At 42.3% G+C, this 27,753-nt stretch overlaps 1 protein-coding gene across 1 annotated transcript; it reads left to right on the top strand.

Annotated features, from left to right (window-relative positions):
• The first annotated feature begins 753 nt into the window (after nt 1–753).
• On the top strand, nt 754–26,909 carry LOC129832205 (protein yippee-like 2). The gene is made up of 5 exons (XM_055896087.1): nt 754–1,127; nt 13,051–13,288; nt 16,960–17,003; nt 17,284–17,392; nt 24,890–26,909. The coding sequence occupies exons 2-5, from the start codon at nt 13,172–13,174 to the stop codon at nt 24,977–24,979; spliced, it is 360 nt and encodes a 119-aa protein (XP_055752062.1). The 5' UTR covers nt 754–1,127; nt 13,051–13,171; the 3' UTR covers nt 24,980–26,909.
• Nucleotides 26,910–27,753: the final 844 nt, after the last annotated feature.

Genomic DNA, 27,753 nt, shown 5'->3' with positions numbered 1-27,753 from the left:
CGCACATCGACATATTTTTCACCTAGTCAGCTCGGGGATTCGAACGTTTCGGTTACTGGCCCAACGCTCTTAACCGCTAGGCTTTATATCCCACTAACATCCGAATATATGGTATGTTACAACAATCCCCAGACATCAGTCAGTAAAGATTTCAAACAGGATCTAAAGAATAAAATATACAACAATAAGGCATATTCAACAGAAAAAGCCCGCATCTATGTCTCGTGTCTATCAGGATTGCGGCTAAATTACCATTAAACTCAGGTGAAGTTCATAGATGTTGACGCCATGTGGAAATAAATTATATTGTTTCTATCAAACAGCACGTCACTAAGTATAAACATCAGATGGTGCTGATCTGCTTCCACGCACAACCTTTACATTCACCTCATTTGTCTTGAGTGTGGTTTAAAACCACCACTAGGAGGCAGCAATCAGTTACATTAAGATCGGAAACTAACTATCCGTTTTGCACGTTTTGGTTTTTGCCCAAGCACAACACAGCTGATTCAAAAACCAAATCACGTGCACCCAGGGGAGACCCCAGGACCGAGTTTGGGAAACCCTGAAGTAGGATGCAAGGAGAGTCCACCAAATGTCAAAACAAGTCATATGAAGGGTTAATCTTTGATCAAAAGTTGAGTTGTTGAAGTCCATAGTCCATTGCTGTGCTTATTCTGCCTATTTACATAATTTCAACACAATTTCTGAATGATATAGCTTTCCTCAGCAAATTATTTAATTAATACAGGTCTGTCTCTGTCTCTGTCCTAAAACTGAAAGAACTGCAGGTAGCCAGCCTAACATTACGAACAAGAGTATTGGTTGCTCCTGTCTATTCATAACCAATAAGCGCAGTGTTGCTATGCATTATCGCTGTATTGGTTGGTGGACACGGCTGTCAATTTGTCTCCAGACGAAGTACAGTGTGGTTCTGTGCAATTACATCAAACTCGGTCTGTGCACCGCGCGCTTGAAAGCTTTGCGTCTGCACGACTTGCCAGGCTGGAGAGGAAATTTACCTCGAAAGGAATGCGAAGAAGGTTTTAGGTTTGGCATTGCTACGAGGAAAAACGAGGAGGTGCGACTTTTTAAGTGATCAACATATATTTTTCTTCTATTCAAAGGTAAATCTATGTAAATCATTGCCATAACGTTATATATATATATATATATATATATTATACACACATTTGTGTTATAATGGGGAATCGTTTGCTGTCATAATAATTCTTAAATTAAATTTCAGTTGCATAATGAAATGTTTGACCATTATGGTTGAATAGGCTTTTATAATTGAATTGCCCAATGCGGTTCAGAATGTTGCAAGCTGGTTGTTTATGTTGCGGGCATGGATGGGATGGCAAGGTCTGCAGTGGAGCTGGTTGTTATTATTATTACACGTTACGCGTGGCCTGATACTGCACCACCAGCAGTCGCAGGCAGGAATACGGTATGGGAGAATCGAGCGCATTAACATAATCCAGCCTGCTGACAATGTCAATATCATCATATACAGTGGAGTAGCGAAAATTCCGAGCAAAACAAAAAAGTGTTGTACAAATCAAAATATATTTTATATTTGAGGTTCTTCAAAGTAGCCAACCTTTGCCGTGATGACAGCTTTGCACACTCTTGGCATTCTCTCAACTAGCTTCATGAGGTAGTCACCTGGAATGCATTTCAATTAACAGGTGTGCCTTGTTAAAATTTAATTTGTGGAATTTCTTTCCTTCTTAATGTGCTTGAGCCAATCAGTTGTGTGTTGACAAGGTAGGGTTGGTATACAGAAGATAGCCCTATTTGGTAAAAGACCAAGTCCATATTATGGCAAGAACAGCTCAAATATTTTATTAAATTTTTTATTTCAGCTTTATTTATCCAGGTAGGCCAGTTGAAAACAGGTTCTCATTTACAACTGCGACCTGGCCAAGATAAATCAATGTACAGTGTGTGCAAATGTAGAAGAGGGAGGTAGGCAATAAATAGACCATAGAGGCAAAATATTTACAATTTAGCATTAACACTGGAGTGATGGATGCGCAGATGATGATGTGCAAGTAGAGATACTTACCCTCTTGCTCTTTTGCACCCCAGTAATAATATGGGTGTGTGCTATTTACAGATTGTCTGTGTACAGGTACAGGATCGAAGCTGCTCTGACAGCTGATGCTTAAAGTTAGAGAGGGAGATATAAGACTCCAGCTTCAGTGATTTTTGCAATTTGTTCCAGTCATTGGCAGCAGAGAACTGGAAGGAAAGGTGGCCAAAGGAAGTGTTGGCTTTGGGGATGACCAGTGAAATATACCTGCTGGTGCGAGTGCTACGAGTGGGTGTTGCTATGGTGACCAGTGAGTTGAGATAAGGCAGGGCATTACCTAGCATAGACTTATAGATGACCTGGAGCCTGTGAGTTTGGCGACGAATATGTAGTGAGGGCCAGCTAACGAGAGCGTACAGGTCGCTTTAGTGGCAAAACGGATGGCACTGTGACAAACTACATGCAATTTGCTGAGTAGAGTGTTGGAGGCTATTTTGTAAATGACATCGCCAAAGTCAAGGATCGGTAAGATAGTCTGTTTTACGAGGGTATGTTTGGCAGCATGAGTGAAGGAGGCTTTGTTGCGAAATAGGAAGACGATTCTAGATTTAATTTTGGATTGGAAATGCTTAATGTGAGTCTGGAAGGAGAGTTTACAGTCTAACCAGACACCTAGGTATTTGTAGTTGTCCACATATTCTAAGTCAGAACCGTCCAGAGTAGTGATGCTAGTCGGGCGGGAGTGGCAGCAATCGGTTGAAGAGCATTAAAAGCAGTTGAAGGCCTCAATGAGTGTTGTATGGCATTGAAGCTTGTTTGGAGGTTTGTTAGCACAGTGTCCAAAGAAGGGCCAGAAGTATACAGAATGGTGTCCTCTGCGTAGAGGTGGATCAGAGAATCACCAGCAGCAAGAGCGTCATCATTGATATATATAGAGAAAAGAGTCAGCCCGAGAATTGAACCTTGTGGCACCCCCATAGAGACTGCTAGAGGTCCGGACATCAGGCCCTCCGATTTAACACACTGAACTCTATCTGAGAAGTAGTTGGTGAACCAGGTGAGGCAGTCATTTGAGAAACCAAGGCTATTGAGTCTGCCGATAAGAGTGCGGTGATTGACAGAGTCAAAAGCCTTGGCCAGGTCGATGAAGACGGCTGCACAGTACTGTCTTTTATCGATGGCGGTTATGATATCGTTTAGGACCTTGAGCGTGGCTGAGGTGCACCCATGACCAGCTCGGAAACCAGATTGCATAGTGGAGAAGGTACGGTGGGATTCAAAATGGTCGGTGATCTGTTTGTTAACTTGACTTTCGAAGATTTTAGAAAGGCAGGGCAGGATGGATATAGGTCTATAACAGTTTGGGTCTGGAGTGTCTCCCCCTTTGAAGAGGGGGATGACCGCGGCAGCTTTTCAATCATTGGGGATCTCAGATGATACGAAAGAGAGGTTGAATAGTCTAGTAATAGGGGTTGCAACAATTTTGGCAAATAATTTTAGAAAGATAGGGTCCAGATTGTCTAGCCCAGCTGACTTGTAGGGATCCAGATTTTTTAGCTCTTTCAGAACATAAGCTGTCTGGATTTGGGTGAAGGAGAAGCGGGAGGGGGGGGGGGGGCATGGGAAAGTTGCTTCAGGGGGTGCTGAGATGTTGGCCCGGGTAGGGGTAGCCAGGTGGAAAGTATGGCCAGCCGTAGAAAAATGCTTATTGAAATGATCAATTATCGGAGATTTATGGGTGGTGATAATGTTTCCTAGCCTCAGTGCAGTGGGCAGCTGGGAGTAGGTGCTCTTAATGTACAGACAAGGGTATGGTAGGATGTGAATACAGTGCAGGTAAACCTAGGCATTGAGTGACGATGAGAGAGGTTTTGTCTCGAGACACCATTTAAACCAGGTGAGCTCACCGAATGTGTGGGAGGTGGAATAAAAAGGCTAGCTAAGGCATATTGAGCAGGGCTGGAGGCTCTACAGTGAAATAAGACAATAATAACTAACCAAAACAGCAATGGACAAGGCATATTTACATTAGGGAGAGGCATGCGTAGCCGAGTGATCATAGGGTCCAGTGAGTAGCTAGGGGAGCTGGAGACACGGCGATTCAGACAGCTAGCGGGCTGGGGCTAGCAGAAGGGCCTTAGGGGGACGTCGCGACGGAAGAGTCTGTTGGAACCCCCTCAGACGTTTTTTTCGGCAGACCAGTTGTGATGGATCGGCGGGGCTCCATGTCGGCAGTAAACGGGTCCAGGCCAATTGGCAAAATAGGTATTGTAGCCCAAGAAATTGGCTGATGAACCTCTTCAGCTATCCTGGAGGTGGACCTAGCTCGGGGCTAGCTCCAGGCTAACTGGTGCTTGCTTCGGGACAGAGATGTTAGCCAGGAGTAGCCACTCGGATAGCAGCTATCTAGCTGCGATGATCCAGTGTAAAGGTTCAGAGCTTGTGGTAGGAATCCGGAGATGTGGAGATGTGGTAGAGAAGAAGCAGTCCGATATGCTCTAGACAGCTAGTGGGCAGCGGATAGCAAGCTAGCAGATGGGCCTTCAGGGGATGTCGCGACGGAGGATCCCGTTGAAACCCCCTCGGGCGGATTACGTTGGTAGACCAGTCGTGATGGATCGGCGGGGCTCCGTGTCGGCAGTAAAAGGGTCCAGGCCAATTGACAAAATAGGTATTGTAGCCCAAGAAGTGGCTGATGGACCTCTTCAGCTAGCCGGGAGATAGGCCTAGCACGAGGCTAGCTCCAGGCTAACTGGTGCATGCTTCGGGACGGAGTCGTTAGCCAGGAGTAGCCACTCGGATAGCAGCTAGCTAGCTGCGATGATCCAGGTGAAAAGGTTCAGAGTTTGCGGTAGGAATCTAGAGATGTAGAGAAAAAGCAGTCCGATTATGCTCTGGGTTGAATCGCACTGTGCAGACTGGCAGGGGTTGACCGGGCTGAGGCTAGCTGATGACCGCTAGCAGTGGCTAACTGACTACTAGCTAGTAGCTAGTTAGCTGGCTAGCTTCTGTTGGGGGTTCCGATTCTAAAGTATAAAAAATAGCAGATCCATACCACATTGGGTGAGGCGGGTTGCAGGAGAGTATGTTGAAGTTGAGGTTAAAAATATAAAAAATATATACGAAATATATATGAAGAAAAAATAAGATATATACACGGGACAAGACAAGACAAAGACTGCTACGCCATGTTGGATTGCAAATAAGCAAAGAGAAATGACAGGCCGTCATTACTTTAAGACATGAAGGTCAGTCAATCCGGAAAATTTCAAGAACTTCGAAAGTTTCTTCAAGTGCATTCGCAAAAACCATCAAGTGCTATGATGAAATTAGCTCTCACGAAGTCTGCCACAGGAAAGGAAAACCCAGAGTTACCTTTGCTGCAGAGGAAGTTCATTAGAGTTAACTGCACCTCAGATTGCAGCCCAAATAAATGCTTCACAGAGTTCAAGTAACAGACACATCTCAACATCAACTGTTCAGAGGAGACTGCGTGAATCAGGCCTTCATGGGGTCGATTTGCTGCACAGAAACCACTACTAAAGGGCACCCATAAGAAGAATAGACTTGCTTGGGCCAAGAAACACGAGCGATGGACATTAGACCGGTGGAAATCTTTGGTCTGATGAGTCCAAATTAGAGATTTTTGGTTCCAACCACCATGTCTTTGTCATACGCAGAGTATGTGAATGGATGATCTCTGCATGTGTGGTTCCCACCATGAAGCATAGAGGAGGAGGTGTGATGGTGTGGGGGTGCTTTGCTGGTGACACTGTCTGATTTATTTAGAATTCAAGGCACACTTAACCAGCATTGCTACCACAGCATTCTGCAGGGATACGCCATCCCATTTGATGTATGCTTAGTGGGACTATCATTTGTTTTTCAACAGGACAATGTAAGGGCTATTAGACTAAGAAGGAGAGTGATGGTGCTGCATCAGATGACCTGGCCTCCACAATCACCCGACCTCAACCCAATTGAGATGGTTTGGGATGAGTTGGACCGCAGAGTGAAGGAAAAGCAGCCAACAAGTGCACAGCATATGTGGGAACTTCTTCAAGACTGCTGGAAAAGCATTCCTCATGAAGCTGGTTGAGAGAATGCCAAGAGTGTGCAAAGCTGTCATCAAGGCAAAGGGTGACTACTTTGAAAAATCTCATATGTTTTGATTTGTTTAACACTTTTTTTGGTTACTGATTCCATATGTGTTATTTCATAGTTTGATGTCTTCACTATTATTCTACATTGTAGTAAATAGTAAAATAAAGAAAAGAAAACCCTTGAATGAGTAGGTGTGTCCAAACTTTTGACTGGTACTGTATGTCCGCCCCTCGAAGGCTCATACAGATCAAATAAGGGAAAACCCCAATAACTGTCCACCCTCAAGATCAAATAAGAGGATTTGAGATTCGGTCTGTTGCAGTCAGTGATGTAGCACATCACTATGCTGTCTATTGCCCCTGAAACAACAAGAGAGAGAGAGAGAGAGGAAACTACATAAAGCCTCCCATTGGAGCTGTGTGCTCTGAAGGACAGCTACAGTAGGGCCCCAAATACAATGACTCACGCCCCCCCCCCCCCCCCCCCCCCCCCCCCCCCCCCCGGCTGCTATCATTGTCCCTCTGACTGTTCGACTGCAGCAGCAGCTCCTCTCCGGTTACATAAGCAAGGTTGTTGTTGTGATACCAGGGAGGACCTTTGGCTGGTAAGTGATGTGGCATGTAGTGTGGCACCCTGACTATACCAATACCAGTCAGCTCAGCACATCAGCCTTCAGAGGCGAAGCAGTGAGGCAGACAGAAACAGGAAAGATGATGATGAGGATGTGTCAGGAAAACACGCTGGCAGTTTTTGCAAGCTCAGACAGCTCTGGCGGATCCTATCCCTGTTATATTTGGAGAATTATTTGACAGGGAGAGAATTTGTGTCTTGGTTAGTCTTTAGGCTTATTCTTAGCTGTCTTAGATTTTCTTCTGTGGTATAAAACAAAGAGGCTTTGGTGCAAAGCAGGGTAGGCCTCTACTTGTTGTGCTGTGTTGTTGTAGTGGCTGCATTTAGTCTACAAACAAATGCTGGGTCTTGAAAGAGATCCTTTTCTAGATGGGCGCATCAAAAGATAATCTGGTGTTTGAAAATTAGTGAAGGATTCTTCAATGTGTCGGTCATCCTCTCACCTAAGAAACAACAGGTGCAACTCATGTTGAGTTGAAGAATAAAATGTTAGATACAAGTGAATATACAGTGCATTCGGAAGGTATTCAGACTCCTTGACCTTTTCCACATTTTGTTACGTTACAGCCTTATTCTAAAATTGATGAAATCGTTTTTCCCCCCTCATCAATCTACACACAATACCCCATAATGACAAAGCAAAAACAGGTTTTTAGAAATGTTTGGAAATGTATTATAAAAAATAAAAAAAATGAAATATCACATTTACCCTTTACTCAGTTCTTTGCTAAAGCACCTTTGGCAGCAATTACAGCCTTGAGTCTTCTTGGGTATGACACTACAAGCTTGGCACATCTGTATTTGGGGAGTTTCTTCCATTCTTCTCTGCAGATCCTCTCAAGCTCTGTCAGGTTTGATGGGGAGCGTCACTGCATAGCTATTTTCAGATCTCTCCAGAGATGTTCAAGTCCGGGCTCTGGCTGGGCTACTCAAGTACATTCTGAGACTTGTCCTGAAGCCACTCCAGCGTTGTCTTGCCTGTGTGCTTAGAGCTCTGAGGGCTCTGGAGCAGGTTTTCATCAAGGATCTCTTTGTACTTTGCTTGGTTCATCTTTCTCTCAATCCTGACTAGTCTCCCAGTCCCTACTGCTGAAAAACATCCCCACAGCCAGGGTTGGGTAGGTTACTTTCTAAATGTAATCCGTTAGTTACTAGTTACCTGTCCAAAATTGTAATTTGTAACGTAACTTTTGGATTACCCAAACTCAGTAACTTAATCTGATTGCATTCAGTTACTTTTAAATTACTTTCCCCTTAAGAGGCATTAGAAGAAGACAAAAATGTATGTTACCAATTGAACTAAATCTATTGCAGGTTAAATCAATGTTAAAGTTTACATAGCTGGCCATATATGGAAGTTCCATTTTACTTCATTGGTTGATTATGTAGGCTTCTTCTAACCCATCACTTTCTACTAGATATAATAATACGATTTAAATTATATCTTTACATTAAAAAACGAAGTCTATCAGAATTCCAGTCATTCCAGTAAATGTTTTACCCCTTGATCTTCAAGAATAGGACTTGGAAATATGGAAGTATAGATTATGCAAATTGTTTTACCTGAGCATGACCCCAAAACTAAGGAATTATTAGCCAGCCCAACTATGTTGTTTATGATTTTGTTGTCATGGAGGACTGATTGGGCTCATTGATTCGAGTTGAAAAATAAATGCTGCGCTCAAGGAATAGCATGCTTTAAGCACTACTGAAAAGTGCCATTTACATGTGAAAAATGAATGCCATATGCTGCATTTGCTATAGGCCTATTGTTTACCTTTTTGTTGGTGACACTTTGATATCTTGATAATATGCAGCTGTTTAGAGGGCAAATCCACAGATAAAACAATAACAAAACGGCTGTCCTGCCTCTGTTTTGGTAAAACGCTGAGGGATGGGCCTAGAGAAATGTAACCAGGACTGACCATCCATGGTATCAACATTATTGTTTGAACCATGTTATGATGCTATACAGTGTTTGTTTACATTTACAATGTTTACAAACATTGAAGAAAACAATCTTATATTTGGGGTTCTCATGGAGTGTGACATTTGAACTCATGAGGCATTTATACGTTATATTCTTCAAGAATCAATAAAATCAATCAATACAGTACCAGTCAAAAGTTTGGACACCTACTCATGCAAGAGTTTTTCTTTATTTTTTTACTATTTTCCACATTGTAGAATAATAGTGAAGACATCAAAAGTATGAAATAACATATGGAATCACGTAGTAACCAAAAATGCTTAAACAAATCAAAATATATTTTACATTTGATATTCATCAAAGTAGCCACCCTCTGCCTCTATGACAGCGTTGCACACTTTTGTCATTCTCTCAACCAGCTTCACCTGGAATGCTTTTCCAACAGTCTTAAATGTGTTCCCAAAGGTGTTCCCATATGCTGAGCACTAGTTGGCTGCTTTTCCTTCACTCTGTAGTCCAACTCAACCCAAACCATTTCAATTGGGTTGAGGTCAGGTGATTGTGGAGGCCAGGTCATCTGATGCAACACCATCACTCTCCTTCTTGGTCGAATAGCCCTTACACAGCCTGGAGGTGTGTTGTGTCATTGTCCTGTTGAAAAACAAATGACAGTGTCACCAGCAAAGCACCATCACACCTCCTCCTCGATGCTTCACGATGGGAACCACACATTCGGAGATCATCCGATCACCTACTCTGCGTCTCACAAAATGTGCGAGTTTGAGTGTGTCAATTAGGCCTATGGATTTATTTGTTTTATCAGCAAGAATTAGATTGAGCAATAAAAGCCTTACTTTTATTACATAGGCTGGGATCCGCACTATGCAGCTGTTGCGAGAGCGCATTTTTCACTGGCTGGCCACTGGTTTCAAAAACAATGATTGATAGGCAGCTTAAACTTCTTGAATTCAACAATTATTGGGTTCAAATACACATTTAGATTTGTGAACAGCCATCGACAACAACCATAATCTGTAAGGCGCAAATAGCTAAATGAGAAAGCAGCAGTGTGATTCAAATCAATGCGCTATGTAGATATCAATAATAAGTGATATCCATATCGCCGTAGACTACACCCCTGCTGTCATCCTTACCTCCAAGCGTATTTTCAAATTGAATAATCTTTGGATGCCGACAGCAGTCGCACCATTGGAAGACACAGCTTGGATTGTAGCCTACAAAAGCCTATTCCTGCTCTTTTCCCACAATCCATCAAACACATTTGGTGTGTCATCATAGTGGTCTCTGACTTATGGTCAGACTCGCTCATGTTGAACAAATTTATACTTGCACATTTTTCAATGCTGATTTGAATGTCATTTTGAAAACAGAGAAGTGACATTTTTTGTTGTTGTTGCAAACATCCTTTCTGAATTTAAAAGTAATCCTCGAAGTCATCATCTAGTTTTTCAAAAGTATCTATAATCCGATTACAATATTTTTGCTGGTAAAGTAACGGATTACATTTTTTAAATGTTTTATCCCTTACATGTAACGGATTATATGTAATCCGTTACTCCCCAACCCTGCCCACAGAATGATACTGGCACCATTCAGGCCAAAGAGTTCAATCTTGGTTTCACAAGACCAAAGAATCTTGCTTCTCATGGTCTGAGAGTCCTTTAGGTGCCTTTTGGCAAACTCCAAGTGGGCTGTCATGTTCCTTTTACTGGGGAGTGGCTTCCATCTGGCCACTCTACCATAAAGGCCTGATTGGTGGAGTGCTGCAGAGATGGTTGTCCTTCTGGAAGGTTCTCCCATCACAGAGGAACTCTGCAGCTCTGTCAGTGACCATTGGGTTCTTGGTCACCTCCCTGACCAAGGCCCTTCTCCCGTGATGACCCAGTTTGGCCGGGCGACCAGCTCTAGGAAGAGTTTTGGTGGTTCCAAACTTCTTCCTTTTTAAAAATGATAGAGGCCACTGTGTTCTTGGGGACCTTCAATGCTGCAGACATTTTTATGTACCCTTCCCCAGATCTGTGCCTCGACACAATCCTGTCTCGGAGCTCTACGCACAATTCCTTCGACCTTATGACTTGGTTTTTGCTCTGACATGCAACGTCAACTGTGGGACCTTATATCAACAAATGATCTGGAATATCTTGGGAAGATTTGCATTGTCTTGTCTGAGGACAATAGGATTGTTGCTTTTGATAAGGTCACAAAGGAAGTCAAAGGTGTGCACGGCTTCCTCCTTGTCTTCGTTGAGTGGCAGCCAGGAGAGCCAATAGGGAAGGATCCTTTTGACGTTTGCACACTCAGGCCTGAATCTCATGACCTTGCCCACGGCTGAGATGCAGTTCTCTGTGGCGTTGACGTTCTCCTTGACCTTGGAGTCTGGAGACTGTGTGCCTTTCCAAATCATGTCCAATCAAGTAAATTTACCACAGGTAGACTCCAATCAAGTTGTAGAAACATCGCAAGGATGATCAATGGAGACAGGATGCACCTAAGCTCAATTTTGAGAGTCTCATAGCAAAAGGTCTGAATACTTGTTTTATTTTTAATACATTTGCAAACATTTCTAAAAACCTGTTTTCACTTTGTCATTATGGGGTATTGTGTGTAGATGGATGAGGGAAAAAATGATTTAATAAGGCTGTAACGTAACAAAATGTGAAAAAGTAAACGGGACTGAATAATTTCCGAATGCATTGTATTCACCTGCTATTTCTATATCTGTTACTCTCTTTCTATACATATGTTACATGGAGATGTAATATCTCTTAAAGCTGAGAGACCTGGACAAATCATTTTCCATATCTGAGTCGAGGATAGAAGATCATTACTAATGGAGATGATTTGGAAGGCTAATGTGATTGTGAGACTCAGCTCTCATTTCATCTCTCAAGTTACTGACTTGCATTGGAAAAGCTTGGGAATGGATCCTTTGAATGGAAAGTGGGAAAGTGAGTCAAAAGGCAGTGACATGAGGTTTCTCTTTCACAATACTTTATTTCCCCATAACAACATACTATATCAACACTGCTGTTGTAAGTGTGTGTTTCTATGTGTGTGCGGGAGTGATATCCCCATGAGACAGAAATAGACCTAGATAATCAAACGACCCGTTACAGAGTGTGGTTGACTTGTCATCTATTAGCCACGGAACATATTGGATTCATAGAGTACATCACTGCTTTGATGTAAACTGTAACTAAATATATTGGAGCTGCATTTAGCTCCATATTTCAAGATAATGTCAGGGCAGGCCTTGAACCAGCTAGTTGACAGATACAAATGTCTCTCTCTAAGACTGTTTGACTAGATGAACCTCATTACACCCAGGGTTTACTGCAGGGTTGGTGTCAATTCAGGAAGTTCCCATTCCAATTTTCATTAATGCGTTTCAGTTAGGTAAATGTGGAATTGGAATTTATAGTTTACTTCCTGAATTGACTGAATTTAAATGGAATTGACCACAAGCCTGGTTTAGAGTAACAACCTGTTCCTAATTGGAGTCTATGGAGATTGTGGAGATTACTTGGATCTGTGCTAAGCTGTGCTTTAGCCTTATCCTCACATTTTTGTCCTAAAATGACAGAGAGAAAGGAAAGGCTTTGGTGTTAAAGTATGTGTGTGTGCGTGTGTGTCTGTGTGTACGCAAGACCTCTGAGTGGTCTCTTTATGCCCTGGTCCCACACTGTTGGCTCAGAGGCAGAAGCCTACAGAGAAAACAAGGGCATGTCTTAAAGGCTTATAGCACACAGCCTTTCCCCTACAAGCCTCTTTGTGTTAACAGTCTAGAGTGAAATAATTTTAAAGCTACTGTCTCTCAGTATAATACAAGGATCATGATATCACCGTCTATGCTTGTTGACATTTGTCATCTATCATAGGCTACACACACATTCATGTTATGTAATGCTCCACTGCAAAGTCATTTGCCTACTGTACTTCATATGCAGAGAACATATGGAGGCAAACAGATTTTCATATTTTACAGACAATGATATGTATTATGCAGCAATATAAAGTTATCCCTGTGTGATCTCATATATAAAAAAATCCAAGGCACTCAAGTTAAAATGTCTTTATATTCACACACGGATTATCCTGGACCCAGATCTGTTTGTGCTGTGTTGCCAACAACCTACACAGGGATTATCCTGGACCCAGATCTGTTTGTGCTGTGTTGCCAACAACCTACACAGGGATTATCCTGGACCCAGATCTGTTTGTGCTGTGTTGCCAACAACCTGGGATTAGGTCAAAAACAACAACAAGGTTTCGACTATAGACCACCTTTATCAGAGTGTGTTTCTCCTGTGCTCCGCTCCACCAGGTGTGTGCCTCCCGCCCCGCCCCCCACCACGGCCCTCACCTGTGTATTGCGGTGCTTCCCCTGCGAGCCTAGCTGGGCCGGCAGCCCTTTCCTGCACCGCCCCCCCACCCCACCCCACCCGATGGTCAGGATGACGCGCTCCAAGACCTTCCAGGCCTACCTGCCCAGCTGCCACCGAACCTACAGCTGCATCCACTGCAGAGCGCACCTGGCCAACCACGACGAGCTCATCTCCAAGGTGAATACTGACTGTTTAACATACCGACCACAACCGTTCATCCCCTAATGACACCGCTTGCTCTAAAAGTGTTTCCCTCGATCTATTCCACATTTCCTTTAAAGAGCCACTGAACATGGCGATTGGCACATATGTTTTTCTGTTGCACATTAGAAAAACTATATTTCAGTCCTGGATGTGTGTTTCCTGACCGATTCCGCATTTGGTTAATGATGTTTGTCCCCAGCCTATTTTACTTTCCTCAAAATCCCCAGAATGAATCTGAGATAACTCAAGAAATATGTAATTCGTTTTGACATTTTTGCAGAGGATATTTTAGTCACGCAATTTTAGATCTAACTAAGGTGTTTGGTGCAGTATTTCTCAAGTAAAAACATGATTGATGTGTTGTCTTATGTAAACAGTTGGATCTGCTGGGCAGGTCTGCCTCACTGTCTATGCTATTGGATTGAGAGAAATCACCGCAGCTGTTCACCCAATGTTAGTGGGCAAATGGACATCGTCATTTACCCGTTGTGACTCACGAATGTTCCAAACTAAATTTTAGACAAGACTTATCCTATTTACACTTTCTAGTACATTTTTACACTAGAATAACTGTTTCTGATATCCGTTTTCAAAGGGATTTGTTGCTTTATAAAGGCAGTCATATTTTAAAGCCCAGCACTAACACAACTGGGTGGTGTTCATTAGGGCATGCAGCGGAAAACATTTAAAAAATGTTTTATAACAGAAAATAAGAGTATTCTTGACAAATCCAGGTAGACACTCCCTATTTCAGTCCGTTTACTCCTGTTTTGTGCCGAATAATTTGACCCTGAATCTACTAATCAAGGGTTTGGTGATAAATTGAATCCGGTATGTAAAGGAAACACTGCCCTAATATGCAAGTCATTCCCAAGAGAGAGCATGAGAGAACATGCTACTGTTAGGCTCTAGGGCTTACCTCAGAAAAAACATTGTAGACCTCCACAAGTCTGGTTCATCCTTGGGAGCAATTTCCAAACGCCTGAAGGTACCACGTTCATCTGTACAATCAATAGTACGCAAGTATAAACACCATGGGACCACGCAGCCGTCATACCGCTCAGGAAGGAGACGCGTTCTGTCTCCTAGAGATGAACGTACTTTGGTTCAAAAAGTGCAAATCAATCCCAGAACAGCAAAGGACCTTGTGAAGATGCTGGAGGAAACAGGTACAAAAGTATCTATATCCACAGTAAAACAAGTCCTATATCGACATAACCTGAAAGGCCGCTCAGCAAGGAAGAAGCAACTGCTCCAAAACCGCCATAAAATAGCCAGACTACGGTTTGCAACTGCACATGGGGACAAAGATTGTACTTTTTGGAGAAATGTCCTCTGGTCTGATTAAACAAAAATAGAACTGTTTGGCCATAATGACCATTGTTATGTTTGGAGGAAAAATGGGGAGGCTTGCAAGCCGAAGAACACCATCCCAACCGTGAAGCACGGGGGTGGCAGCATCATGTTGTGAGGGTGCTTTCCTGCAGGAGGGGCTGGTGCACTTCACAAAATAGATGGCATCATGTGGAAGGAAAATTATGTGGATATATTGAAGCAACATCTCAAGACATCAGTCAGGAAGTTAAAGCTTGGTCGCAAATGGGTCTTCCAAGTGGACAATGACACCAAGCATACTTCCAAAGTTGTGGAAAATGGCTTAAGGACATCAAAGTCAAGGTATTTGAGTGGCCATCACAAAGCCCTGACCTCAATCCTATAGAACATTTGTGGGCAGAACTGAAAAAGTGTGTGTGAGCAAGGAGGCCTACAAACCTGACTACACCAGCTCTGTCAGGAGGAAGGGGCCAAAATTCACCCAACTTATTGTGGAAGGCGCCAGAGTCTCCCGTCAGAGCCTCCCGTCTGTCCGGCGCCGCCGGAGTCTCCCGTCTGTCTGGCGCCGCCAGAGAAGCCCGCCAGTCAGGAGCCGCCAGAGCCGCCCGCCAGTCAGGAGCCGCCAGAGCCGCCCGCCAGTCAGGAGCCGCCAGAGCCGCCCGCCAGTCAGGAGCCGCCAGAGCCGCCCGCCAGTCAGGAGCCGCCAGAGCCGCCCGCCAGTCAGGAGCCGCCAGAGCCGCCCGCCAGTCAGGAGCCGCCAGAGCCGCCCGCCAGTCCGGAGACGCCCGCCAGTCCGGAGACGCCCGCCAGTCCGGAGACGCACGCCAGTCCGGAGACGCCCTTCAATCCGGAGCCGCCCTTCAATCCGGAGCCGCCCTTCAGTCCGGAGCCGCCCTTCAGTCCGGAGCCGCCCCTCAGTCCGGAGCCGCCCCTCAGTCCGGAGCCGCCCCTCAGTCCTGAGCCGCCCCTCAGTCCTGAGCTAGCCCTCAGTCCTGAGCTAGCCCTCAGTCCGGAGCTAGCCCTCAGTCCGGAGCTGCCCCTCAGTCCGGAGCTGCCCCTCAGTCCGGAGCTGCCCCTCAGTCCGGAGCTGCCCCTCAGTCCAGAGGCGCTCCTCAGTCCAGTGGGGCCCTTTAGTAGGGTTGCCAGTCCTAGGTCGACGGCGAGGGTCGCCGCTCTAAAGACACAACTGAAGCGGACTAAGACTATGTTGGAGTGGGGTCCACGTCTAGTGCCAGAGCCGCCACCGCGGACAGATGCCCACCCAGACCCTCCCCTATAGGTTCAGGTTTTGCGGCCAGAGTCCGCACCTTGGGGGGAGGGGGTACTGTCACGTTCTGACTTTAGTTCTTTTGTTATTTCTTTGTTTTAGTATGGTCAGGGCGTGAGTTGGGTGGGTGATCTATGTTTGTGTTTCTATGTTGGTTTTTTCATTTGGCCTGGTATGATTCTCAATCAGAGGCAGGTGTCGTTAGTTGTCTCTGATTGAGAATCATACTTAGGTAGCCTTTTTTCACCTGGGTTTCGTGGGTGGTTGTCTTCCGTGTTTCGGTTTTCGTTTGTTCAATTTATTGTTTTGTATTTCAGTGTTCAGTTTGTTCTATTAAAGTTTCATCATGAACACTTACCACGCTGTGCTTTGGTCCTCCTCTCTTTCTCCAGACAAAGATCGTTACATTCTTACCCTGTGGGAATGTGATGAAAGAAATAAAAGCTTAAATAAATCATTCTCTCTACAATTATTCTGACATTTCACATTCGTAAAATAAAGTGGTGATCCTAATTGACCTAAAACAGGGAAATTTTACTTGGATTAAACGTCAGGAATTGTGAAAAACTGAGTTGAAATGTATTTGGCTAAGGTGTATGTAAACTTCTGACTTCAACTGTATATGTGCCCTCTGTTCGCCATTGTCTTATCGGTTATTGTTCCCATGTCCGCTGGTCTTGTGAGTACATGTGTTTTGTTGTTTTGGCTTTCGTGCTGCGTGTATTGTGTACTCGTTATTACGGGTCTCGTCCCGTGTGTTGTTATTACGGGTCTTGTCCCGTGTATGTATTAGAGGTTTTACCTCGCTCTTTTGTTTGGGTTACATCCCTGTGTTTTTGTATACGTGTTTGTTTTGGGCTTCATCCCCGTGCCTTTTCATGGCGTGGAGTATTAAAACCCCCTATTACGTATTCCTGCTCCTATCTTCAATCATTTATACAACGTGACAGCGAAGCTGAAACAAAAACTCCAGATTGTGGCTTTAATGCTGACTGCTGAGGATACTCCTCCTTTTTAACCTACTTATCTTCTTCTCCTGCAGTCTTTCCAGGGGAGCCAAGGCAGAGCTTATCTGTTCAACTCAGTGTGAGTATCACTGTGTCTACACGTAGTTACAGTACAGCCATGATCCAGTCCTTAGCCTGTGAGCACAATCACAATAAGTATGAAATGAAGATGCTCATTCCTACTGTATGAACATGGTCCCTATCTAGCTCAGTATGAAGTGCATTCTGGGTAATATTATCTAGTGTGTGAGTGGGCGTGTTATGACTCAGTATAGACAGGCAACCTTTACGAATTGAACAGCTTATGAGCTATCTCTCTCTCTCTCTCTTCTCTCTCTCTCTCTCTCTCGCTCTCTCAGGGTGAACGTGGGGTGTGGGCCGGCGGAAGAGAGAGTGTTGCTCACGGGGCTCCATGCTGTGGCAGATATCTACTGTGAGAACTGCAAGACAACTCTGGGTTGGAAATATGTGAGTGTAAGAGTGTGCACATGTCGGGGGGGGGGGGGGGGGGGGGTGTAGAACAATGGCAGATACTGTATCTAGAGTGGCAGATGCTGTATCTAGAGTTAGAGAGGATAGGCATTGGCACGTTATTACCTTCATTAGTAATACCTTTATTACCTTATTAGATCGTTGTAGGATTGAAACACTAAACTAATAAAGGTTTTGGAACAATTGAGTGTGCAGGCCCTACTTCACTCTTCATGTTATCTTATTGACATGGATGAGTTTTGGTTTTAATTTTGGACCATGAGACTATTTTGGACCCATCATTCCTAACATCAGTGTAACATTACAGTACATAGGCTGACTCATAGGGATTCCTTGCAGTCCCATTCTTGATCTAAGGGGCATATTTCTCATGATGTAGGCCTATACATTTTCTAAGTACTCAACCAACCAAACTTGACCCCCTTCTCCTAGTTCAGAGATGGTGGTCATTCATGATGGACCAGAGCTGGGCTGTCCACACTGAGATAACTGTAGTGATTCACGACCAGTTTGACCAGCAACAAGAACAACTGCTTATCCAATCACAAATTAGACAAAGGGTTAGAATCCATTCAAAAAAAAATCTGTTTTTATGTATACAGAATAAGTAGGCCCTATAAATAATGTAGCCTATATATAATGTAGCCTATATATATATATATACATAATGTAGCCTATATAAACTCAGCAAAAAAAGAAACGTCCTCTCACTGTCAACTGCGTTCATTTTCAGCAAACTTAACAAAATATTTGTGTAAATATTTGTATGAACATAAGATTCAACAACTGAGACGTAAACTGAACAAGTTCCACAGACATGTGACTAACAGAAATTGAATAATGTGTCCCTGAACAAAGGGGGGGTCAAAATCAAAAGTAACAGTCAGAATCTGGTGTGGCCACCAGCTGCATTAAGTACTGCAGAGCATCTCCTCCTCATGGATTGCATCAGATTTGCCAGTTCTTGCTGTGAGATGTTACCTCACTCTTCCACCAAGGCACCTGCAAGTTCCTGGACATTTCTGGGGGGAATGGCCTATATACTGTATAATGTAGCCTATATATAATGTAGCCTATATACTGTATAATGTAGCCTATATATAATGTAGCCTATATATAATGTAGCCTTTATATATACTGTATAATGTAGCCTATATACAGTATAATGTTGCCTATATATACTGTGAAATGTAGCCTATATATAATGTAGCCTATATACAGTATACTGTAGCCTATATACAGTATAATGTAGCCTATATACAGTATAATGTAGCCTATATACAGTAATGTTGCCAATATATAATTTAGCCAATATACAGTATAATGTAGCCTATATATGTATTTATTTTATTTTACCTTTATTTAACTAAGTAAGTCAGTTGAAAACAAATTCTTATTTTCAATGACAGGCTAGGAACAGTGGGTTAATTGCCTTGTTCAGGGGGTTAACTGCCTTGTTCGGTGATTCGATCTTTCGGTTACTAGTCCAACGCTCTAACCACTAGGCTACCTGCTGCCCTAGTATATACTGTATAATGTAGCCTATATAAAGTATAATGTAGCCTATACATAATGTAGCAAATGAATAAACTAGCCTATGTACAGTATAATGTAGCCAATTTATAATGTAGCCTATATACTGTATAATGTACCCCATATATAATGTAGCCTATATACTGTATAATGTAGCCTATATACTGTATAGTGTAGCCTTTATATAATGTAGCCTATATACTGTATAATGTACCTGTCACGTTCCTGACCTGTTTTCTGTTGTTTTGTATGTGTGTGATGGTCAGGGCGTGAGTTTTGGGTGGGCAGTCTATGTTTTCTGTTTCTATGTTGGTTTTGGGTTGCCTGGTATGGCTCTTAATTAGAGGCAGGTGTTTTGCGTTTTCCTCTAATTGAGAGTCATATTAAGGTAGGTTGTTCTCACTGTTTGTTTGTGGGTGATTGTCGCTGTGTCTGTGTTTGTTGCACCACACGGTACTGTCTCGTCTCGTTCGTTCGTTCGGTCGTTCCTGTTCATGTGTTCTTCGTTTCATGTAAGTTCGTAGTTTAGGTCTGTCTAGTTCGTTTTGTTATTTTGTAAAATTAGTCAAGTGTATTTCGTGTCTGTTCTTCGTCTTGAAATAAAGTCATTATGTATTCATCACCCGCTGCGCCTTGGTCTACTAACTCACCGAAAGACAGTTGTTACAGTACCCTATATATAATGTAGCCTATATACTGTATAATGTAGCCAATATACAATGTAGCCTATATATAATGTAGCCTATATACAGTATAATGTAGCCTATATATAATGTAGCCTATATATAATCTGGCCTATATACTGTATAATGAAGCCTTAATATAATGTAGCCTATGTATCATGTAGCCTATATACTGTATACTGTAGCCTATATATAATGTACCCTATATACAATTTAGCCTATATACTGTATAATGTACCCCATATATAATGTAGCCTATATACTGTATAATGTAGCCTATATACTGTATAGTGTAGCCTTTATATAATGTAGCCTATATACTGTATAATGTACCCTATATATAATGTAGCCTATATACTATATAATGTAGCCTATATATAATGTAGCCTAGATACTATATAATGTAGCCTATATATAATGTTACCTTAATGCTGTATAATGTTCCCTATATATAATTTAGCCTATATAAAATGTATCCTATATACTGTATAGTGTAGCCTATACATAATGTAGCCTATATACTGTATTATGTAGGCTATATATAATGTAGCCTATATATATATATATCATCTGGTCAATATACTGTATGTTGTAGCCTATGTACTGTATAATGTAGTCTATATATAATGTAGCCTATATATAATGTAGCCTATATACTGTATAATGTAGCCTATATATATATAATGTAGCCTATATATAATCTGGCCTATATACTGTATAATGTAGCCTATATAGAATGTAGCCTATATAATGTAGCCAATATATAATGTAGCCTATATATAATGTAGCCTATATTTTGTATAATGTAGCCTATATACTGTATAATGTAGCCTATATACTGTATAATTTAGCCTATATATAATGTAGCCTATATACTGTATAATGTAGCCTATATATAATCTGGCCTATATACTGTATAATGAAGCCTATATATAATGTAGCCTATGTATCATGTAGCCTATATACTGTATAATGTAACCTATATATAGTGTAGCCTATATACTGTATAATTTAGCCTATATATTATGTAGCCAATATATAATCTGGCCTATATACTGTATAATGTAGCCTATGTATCATGTAGCCTATATACTGTATAATGTAGCCTATATATAATGTAGCATATATACTGTATAATGTAGCCTATATAGAGTTGAAGTCAGAAGTTTACATACACTTAGGTTGGAGTCATTAAAACTAGTTGTTCAACCACTCCACACATTTCTTGTTAACAAACTATAGTTTTGGCAAGTCGGTTAGGACATCTACTTTGTGCATGACACAAGTAATTTTTCCAACAATTGTTTACAGACAGATTATTTCACTTATAATTCACTGTATCACAATTCCAATGGGTCAGAAGTTTACATACATTAAGTTGACTATGCCTTTAAACAGCTTGGAAAATTCCAGAAAATTATGTCATGGCTTTAGGAGCTTCTGATAGGCTTATTGACATCATTGGAGTCAATTGGAGTTGTACCTGTGGATGTATTTCAAGGCCGACCTTCAAACTGAGTGCCTCTTTTCTTGACATCATGGGAAAATCTAAAAAAATCAGCCAAGACCTCAGAATAAAAATTGTAGCCTTCACACAAGTCTGGTTCATCCTTGAGTGAAATTTCCAAACGCCTGAAGGTACCATGTTCATCTGTTCAAACGCAAGTATAAACACCATGGGACCACGCAGCCGTCATACCGCACAGGAAGGAGATGCGTTCTGTCTCCTAGAGATGAACATACTTTGGTGCGAAAAGTGCAAATCAATCCCAGAACAGCAGCAAAGACCCTGTGAAGATACTGGAGGAAACAGGTACAAAAGTATCTATATCCACAGTAAAACAAGTCCTATATCGACATAACCTGTAAGGCCGCTTAACAAGGAAGAAGCCACTGCTCCAAAACCGCCATAAAAAAGCCAGACTACAGTTTGCAACTGCACATGGGGAAAAATATTGTACTTTTTGGAGAAATGTCCTCTGGTCTGATGAAACAAAAATAGAACTGTTTGGCCATAATGACCATTGTTATGTTTGGAGGAAAAATGGGGAGGCTTGCAAGCCGAAGAACACCATCCCAACCGTGAAGCACGGGGGTGGCAGCATCATGTTGTGAGGGTGCTTTCCTGCAGGATGGGCTGGTGCACTTCACAAAATAGATGGCATCATGTGGAAGGAAAATTATGTGGATATATTGAAGCAACATCTCAAGACATCAGTCAGGAAGTTAAAGCTTGGTCGCAAATGGGTCTTCCAAGTGGACAATGACACCAAGCATACTTCCAAAGTTGTGGAAAATGGCTTAAGGACATCAAAGTCAAGGTATTTGAGTGGCCATCACAAAGCCCTGACCTCATCCAATAGAACATTTGTGGGCAGAACTGAAAAAGCGTGTGCGAGCAAGGAGGCCTACAAACCTGACTCAGTTACACCAGCTCTGTCAAGAGGAATGGGACAAAATTCACCCAACTTATTGTGGGAATTTGAGCTATTTTAGTGCACGTATAATATAGCCTATATATAATGTAGCCTAGGTATTGTGTAGCCTGTATATAATGTAGCCTATATATAATGTATATTGTAGCCTATATATAATGTAGCCTGTATATATGTGGCCTATGTACAGTATAATGTAGCCTGTATATATAATGTAGCTTATATACGGTATAATGTAGCCTATATACTGTATATTTTAGCCAATATATAATGTTGCCTAAATATAATGTACCATATACATAATGTAGCCAATATATAATGTAGCCTATATACAGTGTAATGTAGCCTATATATATTGTAGCTTATATACAGTATAATGTAGCCAATATATAATGTAGTTTATGTAGCCAATATATAATGTAGCCTATATACAGTGTAATGTAGCCTATATATATTGTAGCTTATATACAGTATAATGTAGCCAATATATAATGTAGTTTATGTAGCCAATATATAATGTACAGTATGTACAGTATAATGTGGCCTAAATATAATTTAGCCTATATACTGTATAATGTAGCCAATATATAATGTAGCCAATGTATGTGTGTGTGTATATATATATAATGTAGCCTATATACTGTATAATGTAGCCTATATCTATTGTAGTGTATATATAATGTAGCCTATATCTAATGTAGTGTGTATATCTAATGTAGCCTATATATAATGTAGTGTGTATATCTAATGTAGCCTATATATAATGTAGTGTATATCTAATGTAGCCTATATATAATGTAGTGTGTATATCTAATGTAGCCTATATATAATGTAGTGTATATCTAATGTAGCCTATATATAATGTAGTGTATATATCAGTAGTGGTTTCTTTGCAGCAGTTAGACCATGAAGGCCTGATTCACACAGTATCCTCTGAACAGCTGATGTTGAGATGTGTCTGTTACTTGAACTCTGAAGCATTTATTTGGGCTGCAATCTGAAGTGCAGTTAACTCTAATGAACTTATCCTCTGCAGCAGAGGTAATTCTGGGTCTTCCTTTCCTGTGGCGGTCCTCATGAGAGCTAGATTCATCATAGAGCTTGATGGTGTTTGCAACTGCACTCAAACTTTTAAAGTTCTTGAAATTTTCCGGATTGACTGACCTTCATGTCTTGAAGTAATGATGGACTGTCGTTTCTCTTTGCTTATTTGAGTTGTTGCCATAATATGGACTTGGTCTTTTACCAAATAGGGCTATCTCCTGTATACCACCCTTACCTTGTCACAACACAACTGATTGGCTCAAATGCATTAAGAAGGAAAGAAATTCCACAAATAACTTTTAACAAGGCACAACTGTTAATTGAAATGCATTCCAGGTGACTACCTCATGAAGCTGGTTGAGAGAATGCCAAGGGTGTTCAAAAATATATTTTGATTTGTTTAACACTTTTTTAGTAACTATATGATTCCATATGTGTTATTTCATAGTTTTGGTATTTTCGCTATTATTCTACAATGTAGAAAATAGTAAAAATAAAGAAAAACCCTTGAATGAGTAGGTGTGTTCAAACTTTTGACTGGTACTGTATATCTATGATATAGTGAAACACTGAAATATAATTGTGCCTCCATGTTCAGTACTTAGTAAAGGTGATATTTCTAGCAGCAGGTCAATGTGGAACACACAGCCGCTCCACACACCAGCTGTCCCGTTTATCAGCATGGCTTTATGCCCGGTTGTCACTGCCATTTCCCCCGTCAGACCTGTGTGTGTGTGTGTGTGTGTGTGTGTGTGGGGGGGGGGGGTTATGACTCACACACCTCACACGGCTGCCCAGATATAACGGTAGCGGGACAAGGCCATTAATATCTCTGAAATGGTTGTTTCTACACCGCCGTCCAAGTTCCACAGACGCCTGACCTAGTAGACTTCCAGACTGTGTAACCTGATAGCTCCTCTCTCTGCTTGAATAGGCAAGACTAAACAGGATATTGAGATGTACAGTAAAACACATTTGACTACATTTGTAATCTGCAGTAGCCTACAGCACTTTCTGCAATGCTCCATTATATAAAGTGGTTCAGAGGTGAAATCAGAGTACAATGGCAATGAGTGTGAAGTCTCTCATCCTGGAAAAGCCTAATCTTCTCTCCCCTTCCTCCTTCTCTCTCCCCTTACCCTTTCTCTGTATCCCCTTTTCCTCCATCACTCCCCCCTTTTCTCTCCTCTCCCTCTCTTCTTCTACAGTTATACCATCTATTGCACCTTGCCTATGCCGCTCGGCCATCACTCATCTACATTTACATTACATTTAAGTCATTTAGCAGACGCTCTTATCCAGAGCGACTTACAAATTGGAAAGTTCATACATATTCATCCTGGTCCCCCCGTGGGAATTGAACCCTGGTCCCCCCGTGGGAAATGAACCCACAACCCTGGCGTTGCAAGCGCCATGCTCTACCAACTGAGCCACACGGGATCTATATATTTATGTACATATTCTCATTCACCCCTTTAGATTTGTGTGTATTAGGTAGTTGTTGGTTATTGTTAGATTACTTGTTAGATATTACTGCACTGTAGGAGCTAGAAGCACAAGCATTTCGCTACACTCGCATTAACATCTGCTAACCATGTGTGACCAATAAAATTTGATTTGATTCTCTCTCCCCTTTCCCTCTATCCCTCTCCTTTCCCTACTTCTCTCTTCCCTTTCCCTCCTTCTCTCTCCCCTTTCCCTTCTCCTCCCTCCCCCTATCCCTCCCTTCCTCTTTCTCCTCCCTCTGTCTCTTCCAACACCCTGACACTCCCCTACAGGAGCATGCCTTTGAGAGCAGTCAGAAGTACAAGGAGGGGAAGTTCATCATCGAGCTGGCCCACATGATCAAGGACAACGGCTGGGACTGAAAGACGAAGCGTCATCCGTGACTCGGTTTGGGGTTGAATGGGGGTGGATGGGAGGGAAGGAGGTGAGTGCGTGGGTGAGTGTGTGACTTTGATTTACCATGGACCTCTGTCCTCCCCTCCTGATGACACACCAGCAGCCTCCAGGGTGGAGGTAGTAGGGGAGTATGTGTGTGAGGCTGTAGTAGCAGCCTGGCCTGCCCCTCTGGGCTCTGTGTGTGTCTGGACTGGAGGAGGATGTCATTGGGAATGGATGGACACCACCAGACACACAATGGCAAGCAAACACACACACACGCACGTGCATACATACACACATAAACAGACACACACACACACACACACACACACACACACACACACACACACACACACACACACACACACACACACACACACACACACACACACACACACACACACACACACACACACACACACACACAAACACAAACAGCCATGCATGTCCCAGACCAACATCCCAGCCTGATGGGTAGCTCTTTAGATAGAGAGCCAGGCCAAGGCCAGTGTTGTTGTGTACTATCTATGTTAGGGCTGGTTGACCTGCAGTGTGAGGAGAGACCAGGCCCTGGCAGGGTCAGTAGCCTTGGGTTAAACAGCTGATGGGAGCCCTCGTCTGTATGTGAATGAGATGGCCTAAGATGATTATCCCCAAATCCAGCTGATCTGATCCACCCAAGGCCGTGCCAGCTGGGACAGTGAAGAGGCCTGGTGTTAAGGTTTGGCACTGAGGACTGTGAGGGCTGGGCGGGGGAAGGGTTGAGGGGAGGCGAGTCAGGGAGAGGGCAGGTCCTGATTCTGGATTCTATTCCACCCTGGTTGTGGGGTTGTAGGTACAGCTGGTTGCACAGCCGTGTGATCCACTCCAGGTCTTACCGGCAGCAGTTTTTGTTGTGAGAGTCAGGATGATAGGGAGTGTGAAAGGATTCAAGGATACGTCTAAACTCTGAGAAGTATCTGATCAGTCAGTGCTTGGCTTTCACCCTCATCCGTAGATGCCTGAAATCATGTCTTGTGATGTTTGGATACTTCATGTGTTGTGTCTGATGTAAGTTAAGATACATCTACCATCACCACTTTGGATTAAAATTGAACTATAGAGTTAAACATCTTTGACTTTTGAAACTCTGACTTGAACAGGCTTGGAGATTTGGTTCTAGTGTTTTGGCCTGGTATGGTAACTGAAAGCAGTTGGGATGTGGAGGCCTTTAGGAGATGCTCTTATGAAGTTCTGAAAGCTTGACGTTCTGAAGCTTTCTTTCAGTCTGGGATGATCATAGCAGTTCATAGATTGTTACACACACTCTAACTTACTACCTGGCCCTCACTTAAAACACTGAACAGCAAAGCTGTACAGTAGACGTGTGGATTTTTCTCAACATTAGCCAACTAAGCAACACAACTAATCAAACTAATCTCCCTGGTATCCACGGTAACTGACTGGCATTCCAGAATTCCAATCAGAGGCTGTAGAAATCCCTAGCACAACCAAAGAACACACCCATCTACAATAAATTGACCAAACACAAGATACATTTTTTTTGCTTGGGTCAAAGTGTTGCAAAACATGGGGTTGAGAATTGTTATGGATAGCCTTTCTGTGATATAATGCATTATGATTTTTGTAAATGACAGATCTTAAAATATACATATATTATAATTTATGTCAATCTCTGTGTTACTAAATGTAAATAGTAATATGTAATGTCTCTTATATATGATCGTCATGATTATGAATATTATTTGGATTCTTGCCATGCTTTCTCTGGTATATCCCTCGTCGGTTGAACAATATTTACTACTTTTTTACTCTTTGAAAATGTTTCAATTTTAGTGTCTTTTGTAAAGGAGGAGATAGGAGTGACAATATCATTGGAACTTGGTCAATTAAAGCATCACCTTGGTACCTGTATTGGGTGTGTTCTGTGTGCTATGTTGGTCTTGGATATACAACACCATAATGTATCAATTATCAGGGTCAATGTTCTTCTGTATAGAACGGAATATGATAGTGACGTAGAATATGATAGTGAAGTAGAATATGATAGTGACGTAGGCTGAAGACAGACGAGATCTATATATACAGCCATTTGCAATAGCCTACATCTTGTATACATATGCTAATATGGATTAAGTAATTTTTTCCCCCCTCATCAATCTACACACAATTCCCCATAATAACAAGGCAAAACATTTTTTTTAACATTTTTGCTAATTTATAAAAAAAATAAAACTGATATCACATTTACATAAGTATTCAGACCCTTTACTCAGTACTTTGTTGAAGCACCTTTGGCAGCAACTACAACATCGAGTCTTCTTGGGTATGACGCTACAAGCTTGTCACACCTGTATTTGTGGAGTTTCTCCCATTCTTCTCTGCAGATCCTCTATCAGGTTGGATGGGGAGTGTCGCTGCACGGCTATTTTCAGGTCTCTCCAGAGATGTTTGACTGGGTTCAAGTCTGGCTGGGCTACTCAAGGACATTCAGAGACTTGTCCCGAAGCCACTCCTGCGTTGTCTTGGCTGTGTGCTTAGGGTCGTTGTCCTGTTGGAAGGTGAACTGTCACCCCAGTCTGAGGTCCTGAGCACTCTTTAGCAAGTTTTCATCAAGGATCTCTGTACTTTGCTCCGTTCATCTTTCCCTCGATCTTGACAAGTCTTCCAGTCCCTGCCGCTGAAAAACATCCCAACAGAATGATGCTGCCACCACCATGCTTCACTGTAGGGATGGTGCCAGGTTTCCTCCAGACGT

This window comes from Salvelinus fontinalis, chromosome 33, assembly GCF_029448725.1.
Source record: "Salvelinus fontinalis isolate EN_2023a chromosome 33, ASM2944872v1, whole genome shotgun sequence".
NCBI lineage: Eukaryota > Metazoa > Chordata > Actinopteri > Salmoniformes > Salmonidae > Salvelinus > Salvelinus fontinalis.
The sequence above is the reverse complement of the archived record's forward strand: the minus strand, read 5'-3'. Positions and strand labels throughout refer to the sequence as shown.

Coding starts and splice junctions, on each gene's coding strand:
- LOC129832205 (XM_055896087.1), top strand. CDS start 13,172: ATGGTCAGGATGACGCGCTCCAAGACCTTCCAGGCCTACCTGCCCAGC. Junction 17,004..17,283: donor GCTTATCTGTTCAACTCAGT/GTGAGTATCACT, acceptor TCGCTCTCTCAG/GGTGAACGTGGGGTGTGGGC. Junction 17,393..24,889: donor CAACTCTGGGTTGGAAATAT/GTGAGTGTAAGA, acceptor ACTCCCCTACAG/GAGCATGCCTTTGAGAGCAG.